This window comes from Rana temporaria, chromosome 9 (genome assembly GCF_905171775.1).
Source record: "Rana temporaria chromosome 9, aRanTem1.1, whole genome shotgun sequence".
NCBI lineage: Eukaryota > Metazoa > Chordata > Amphibia > Anura > Ranidae > Rana > Rana temporaria.
The window spans coordinates 64,227,625-64,234,554 of NC_053497.1; the positions used below are offsets into that span (position 1 = coordinate 64,227,625).

Consider the following 6,930-nt stretch of genomic DNA (forward strand, 5'->3'; position numbering starts at 1 on the left):
CCCTTCTTTTATCAGGCGCAGCCAATGTTAAGTATAGCCGGCGTTCCCGCGTCGAATTTGAATTTTCCTACGTCGTTTGCGTACGCCGATTCACGAACACGCGCGTCGCAAGTCCCGCTCACGTCGCAACCACTGACGTCCTAGTGACGTCAGTGGGAGCAATGCACGGCGGGAAATTCCCTGGACGACGCATGCGCATTTAAATCGGCGCGGGAACGCGCCTGATTTAAATATGACACTCCCCTAGCGGCGGAATTTGAATTCCGCTGGGGGATTTAGGATCCGCCGTCGCAAGTTTGGAGGTAAGTGGTTTGTGAATTAGCCACTTGCCTCCTAAACTTGCGGGAGCGGATCTTAAATCACGTAGAACGAGCGGATCTATAGATCTGGCCCTGTATGTGTAATGTATGTGTAAAGTATGTGCTGTGTGTGTGTAATGTATGTGCTGTGTATGTGTAATGTATATGTGTAATGTATGTGTAATATATATGCTGGGTATGTGTAATGTATGTGCTGTTTATGTGTAATATATATGCTCTGTATGTGTAATGTATGTGTAATATATATGCTGTGTATGTGTAATGTATGTGCTGTGTATGTGTAATATATATGCTCTGTATGTGTAATGTATGTGCTGTGTATGTGTAATATATATGCTGGGTATGTGTAATGTATGTGCTGTGTATATGTAATGTATGTGTAATATATATATGCTCTGTATGTGTACTCCGGCTGTGTGCCCCTTCCCCTGATCCTGTCCAGACTGAGCTATCATGACTCAGCAAACAGCCAACCAATGAGATGACAGAGATCAGACTTCCTGCCTTTTCCTTCACTGCACACTGTCAGGGCGGAAGCTAGTCAGAGGAGAGTTGAGCAGACTGACACTCAGGACTCCTCTGTATACATTGGGCTGCCCTTCCTCTCCTCTGTACACCATGTCCAGACTCAGCCTGGCCTCTGTGTCATCTCTGCTCAGAAATGTCTGTGCTGTGCAGCCAGGGAGCAGAACTCTACTCTACAGGAGGCCCTACAGCCACAATGCCAATGACCTCCAACCCAAAGTGACTGCCAATCAGGCACAGGGAGGTAAGTACAAGAGATCATTCTGTATTTACATCTAGATAGGTGATAGGTGGGCAGATGTCTCACTGAGAATGACAACTGGATGCCCTCAAATGCGTCACCCGCTAATCCCACCGTGACTTTCTCCCACGTTCATCGCAATCTGCGTCCGCGTATGAATGGGGAAATTGTGCTTTTATCTCTGATGGCTGAAGGGGCTGGGAAGTGGTCTTTAGTGAAGATCGGGGGTAAAAATATTACACATATTATTTATTATTATTATTATACAAGATTTATATAGCGCCAACAGTTTGTGCATCGCTTTACAACAGCAATATGTCTATAATGTACTTTTTGCTGCACTTTACGACATTTTTGTTTTATTTGCTGCCACGCAATAAAGAAAGCAAGCACACAGTAAATAAAAAAAATATATATATACACACATTGTATATTAATGTAATATATACTAATATTGCACACATTTATATGTGTGTGTGTATACAGGTGTGTGTATGTGTATGTATATGTGTGTATATGTATATGTATATATATATATATATATATATATATATATATATATATATATATATATATATATATATATATATATATATATATATATATATATAATGGGGCAGATCCACAGAGAGAGCACGCCGGTGTATCTACTGATACGCCGGCGTACTTTCAAATTACCCGCGTCGTATCGTTGTTTTGAATCCTCAAAACAAGATACGACGGCATCTGGGTTAGATCCGACAGGTGTACGCCTTCGTATCTAAGATGCAATACTTCGGCGTCCGCTGGGTGGCGTTCACGTAGTTTTCCACGTCGGGTATGCAAATTAGCTATTTCCGGCGATCCACAAACGTACGAGCGGCCGGCGCATTTTTTTACGGCATCTCTAGTCGGCTTTTTCCGGCGTATATATAAAGCTTGTATTTCGTTGCGTATAGTTAGATCTGCCATGTTAAGTATGGCCGTCGTTCCCGCGTTTATTTTTAATTTTTTAATTTTTTTTCTGTAAGTCGTTCGTGAATCGGGATGGACGTAATTTACGTCTAAGTTAAAAAAAATGACGTTGTTGCAACGTCATTTAGCGCAATGCACGGCGGGAAATTTAGAAACGGAGCATGCGCAGTTCATTCGGCGCGGGGATGCGCTTCATTTAAATGAAACGCGCCCCCTAATCGGCGATTTGAATTACGCGTCGTTACGCCGCCAGAGATAGACTACGCCGCCGTAACTTTCGGCGCGCAATCTTTCAGGATTCGAACCAAAGCCGGAAAAGTTACGGCGGCGTAGCGTATCTCTGATATGCTGCGCGGGTGCAGATCTCTGTGGATCTGCCCCAATGTGTGTGTGTGTGTATTTATATATATATATGTGTGTGTGTGTGTGTGTGTGTGTGTGTGTGTGTGTGTGTGTGTGTGTGTGTGTGTATATATCATTTGTATTAATACTCTCATCAGCCACTTTATTAGGTACACTTTGCTAGTACCGGGTTGGACCCTTTTTTGCCTTCATTCTTCGCAGAATAGATTCAGCAAGGTGTTGGAAACATTCCTCAAAGATTTTGGTCCATAGTGACATGATAGCATCACACAGCGGCTGCACATTTGTCGGCTGCACATCCACGATGCAAATCTCCCGTTCCACCACATCCCAAAGGTGCTCTGTTAGATTGAGATCTGGTGACTGTGGAGGCCATTGGAGTACAGTGACCTCATTGTCATGTTCAAGAAACCAGTGGTGAGATGATTTGATCTTTGACATGGTGCATCATCCTGCTGGAAGGAGCCATCAGAAGATGAGTACACTGTAGTCATAGAGCAGGGATATGCAATTAGCGGACCTCCAGCTGTTTCAGAATTACAAATCCCATGAGGCATAGCAAGACTCTGACAGCCACAAGCATGACACCCAGAGGCAGAGGCATGATGTGACTTGTAGTTTTGCAACAGCTGGAGGTCCGCTAATTGCATATCACTGTCATAGAGGGATGGACATGGTCAGCAACAATACTCAGGTAGGCCGTGATGTTTTAAATGATGCTCAGTTGGTACTAAGGGGTCCAAAGTGTGCCACACCACATCCCCCACACCATTCCATCACCAACCTGAACTTCTGATGAAGGCAGGACGGATCCATGCTTTTATGTTGTTTACGCCAAATTCTGGCCCTACCATCTGAATGTCGCAGCTGAAATTGAGACTCATCAGACCAGGCAATCTTCTACCCCAGGTGCTGCATTGTGAGGGGTGCCGCTGGTTCCTGTAAAGATAATCTAGCTTGTCCCCACTACTGCCATCCCCAGTGTGAGCGGCACATGTTCCCCACACCGTCTATCCTCAGCTCTAATCACACAAACCTCTCCATTTACCCAGAGCACCTCCACCCTGCATTTCCGTGTGGCTCGTGTTTCCCCGTTGGCCAGCCGAGTCCACGATAATCGTCCTCTGCTGGGGGAGTCCTTGGGCACAAACTTTGTATTCCAAACATGCTTAGTGCATTACTTATTATTGTTATTGTTATTCAGGCAATGTTTTGTTATGTTTTGTTATGTATTATATTGTTTTCGTTTTAGCACGTAATGAAGAGCTATATATAATAATAGGGCAAAATACTCTCCCTACATGCTACAACTTATATAGAACATTTTATATTCCCTACATGCAATAATTACTTCCCTGGGATATATTGTTCACCATGTATGTCACATGTTTCCCAACCCTTTGCCTTCTCTGTGACCACATTGCAGTGCCCAACTAGCACCAATCTCTCCTCTACTGACAGCGTGCTCTCCCCTACAGACAGCGTGCTCTCCCCTACAGACAGCGTGCTCTCCCCTACAGACAGCGTGCTCTCCCCTACAGACACCGTGCTCTTCCCTACAGACAGCGTGCTCTCCCCTACAGACAGCGTGCTCTCCCCTACAGACAGCGTGCTCTTCCCTACAGACAGCGTGCTCTTCCCTACAGACAGCGTGCTCTTCCCTACAGACAGCGTGCTCTTCCCTACAGACAGCGTGCTCTTCCCTACAGACAGCGTGCTCTTCCCTACAGACAGCGTGCTCTTCCCTACAGACAGCGTGCTCTTCCCTACAGACAGCGTGCTCTTCCCTACAGACAGCGTGCTCTTCCCTACAGACAGCGTGCTCTTCCCTACAGACAGCGTGCTCTCCCCTACAGACAGCGTGCTCTCCCCTACAGACAGCGTGCTCTCCCCTACAGACAGCGTGCTCTCCCCTACAGACAGCGTGCTCTCCCCTACAGACAGCGTGCTCTCCCCTACAGACAGCGTGCTCTCCCCTACAGACAGCGTGCTCTCCCCTACAGACAGCGTGCTCTCCCCTACAGACAGCGTGCTCTCCCCTACAGACAGCGTGCTCTCCCCTACAGACAGCGTGCTCTCCCCTACAGACAGCGTGCTCTCCCCTACAGACAGCGTGCTCTTCCCCTACAGACAGCGTGCTCTCCCCTACAGACAGCGTGCTCTTCCCCTACAGACAGCGTGCTCTTCCCCTACAGACAGCGTGCTCTTCCCCTACAGACAGCGTGCTCTTCCCCTACAGACAGCGTGCTCTTCCCCTACAGACAGCGTGCTCTTCCCCTACAGACAGCGTGCTCTTCCCCTACAGACAGCGTGCTCTTCCCCTACAGACAGCGTGCTCTTCCCCTACAGACAGCGTGCTCTTCCCCACAGACAGCGCGCTCTTCCCCACAGACAGCGCGCTCTTCCCCACAGACAGCGCGCTCTCCCCCACAGACAGCGCGCTCTCCCCCACAGACAGCGCGCTCTCCCCCACAGACAGCGCGCTCTCCCCCACAGACAGCGCGCTCTCCCCCACAGACAGCGCGCTCTCCCCCCCAGACAGCGCGCTCTCCCCCACAGACAGCGCGCTCTCCCCCACAGACAGCGCGCTCTCCCCCACAGACAGCGCGCTCTCCCCCACAGACAGCGCGCTCTCCCCCACAGACAGCGCGCTCTCCCCTACAGACAGCGCGCTCTCCCCTACAGACAGCGCGCTCTCCCCTACAGACAGCGCGCTCTCCCCTACAGACAGCGCGCTCTCCCCTACAGACAGCGCGCTCTCCCCTACAGACAGCGCCCTCTGCCCTACAGACAGCGCCCTCTGCCCTACAGACAGCGTCCTCTGCCCTACAGACACCGTCCCCTGCTTTATCCTCTGCTCTAATGACATCATTCTCTGTTCTACTGACACAGACACTGACGCTTGGTTCACTTCTTTCCCAGTGGTGCTTTTCCTAGTCAGCTATAAAAGTAAGGCTTACAATCTTCTCATTTATACCTCACCTACGCAGTGATTGTGTAGGCCTTCATGCTACATGTGCAGTGAGTTACTATGACTAAAACTTTGAAATGACTAATATACAATACATATTATTATTATTACCATCCCTTGGCTTGTTTATGTATTTATTACACTTGAGCATCTCTCTCTGGGCAGGAGGCTGGGGGTGTGTGGATGGAGATCTTCTCTCTTGGGTGGGGCAAAATTATTATTTGCCCCGGGAAAAGAACATCTATCCTTGCCACTGGGGCCAGCCACTGGTCACCTACTGTAATTCTAGTTGCCTGGGCGTTGACACACTTGTAATATTTTTCAAGTCGCTGATCAAGAAAAGTATTAATATCTGGAAAATTTGAAAAAAAAAGTCCCTTTCCATAGACTTATTCTGGGTTAGGGTAATGAAGACAGACGATTAAAAACAGCACGGCTGCCAAGCTAATAACATTTTCAGGAGAGGCCAGTAATGACAGCTCCATATTTTTTATTTATTTACTATTTATGTGCAGAAGACAGTTGTACCTTTTGTACAAACTATAATTTCACAAGCAAACTACTGAAAGCTTATTCATTCATAAAATACACATGTGACAGTGGCAGATAAGATTGAACCGGGGCTCCTAGGTACAGATGATGTATGTATGGGTGTGTGTGTGTGTGTGTATGATGTATCGTTCTCTAATGACTAGTACACACGAGAGGATTTATCCGCGGAAACGGTCCTCCGGACCGTTTCCGCGGATAAATCCTCTGGCGGATTTTGATCTCCTGGTTGTACTAACCAGGAGATCAAAATCCCAGCGGAATTCCGTCCGCGGTGTAGCGTCGCGCCGTCGCCGCGATGATGACGCGGCGACGTACGCGACGCTGTGATATAAGGACTTCCACGCATGCGTCGAATCATTACGACGCATGCGGGGGATGGATTCGGGCGGATTGATCCGGTGAGTCTGTACAGACCAGTGGATCAATCCGTTGGAATGGAATCCAGCGGATAGATTTCTTAGCATGTTAGGAAATTTTTATCCGCTGGAAATCCATCCCCGGGGACAAAAATCAGTTGAAACAGATCCGCTGGATTGTACACACCAGGGGATCTATCCGCTGAAACCGGTCAGCGGATCAATTCTCTCGTGTGTACGGGGCCTAAGGATGAAAACTGAGAGATTGACTAACAGAATATTCGCCAGAAGAAAAAAAAAATCAGATCCCCAGATCAATTTTTCAAGCAAGTTCTTTTCGATACCTGTAGCCCCTATTATGTGTTTTTTCTCACATTATTATTCATATTTCTGTGCTGTCCACCCCTTTATAGTTATTTGTTCCTCTGATCTTTTATAAAATAAAACCTTGGATTGCGAGCATAATTCGTTCCATTCGTGCCATGCCATTGTCGCCACTGTGCCCATCAATCACTTTACCCATCAATTGTTGCCACTGTGCCCATCAATTGCCGCCAGTTTGCCCCTAAAATGCTGCCAGATTGTGCCCCCCCCCCCCCCGCCTGGCACTTACCTTTCTTGGTCAGCCATCCTCGGATCCTCCTTCAC

The 6,930-nt window shown here is 47.8% G+C and overlaps 1 protein-coding gene across 2 annotated transcripts in view; it reads left to right on the forward strand.

Annotated features, from left to right (window-relative positions):
• Positions 1-823: 823 nt before the first annotated feature.
• Positions 824-6,930, forward strand: part of LOC120913608 (protein FAM162B-like) — a 19,336-nt gene continuing 13,229 nt past the window's right edge. For both annotated transcript variants that reach the window (XR_005743543.1, XM_040323680.1), the window contains exon 1: positions 824-1,089. Coding sequence is in view for 1 of the 2 variants with exons in the window: in XM_040323680.1 (XP_040179614.1) it covers positions 939-1,089 (151 nt within the window). In the remaining variant the exon portion in view is untranslated. The remainder of the gene's footprint in view (positions 1,090-6,930) is intronic.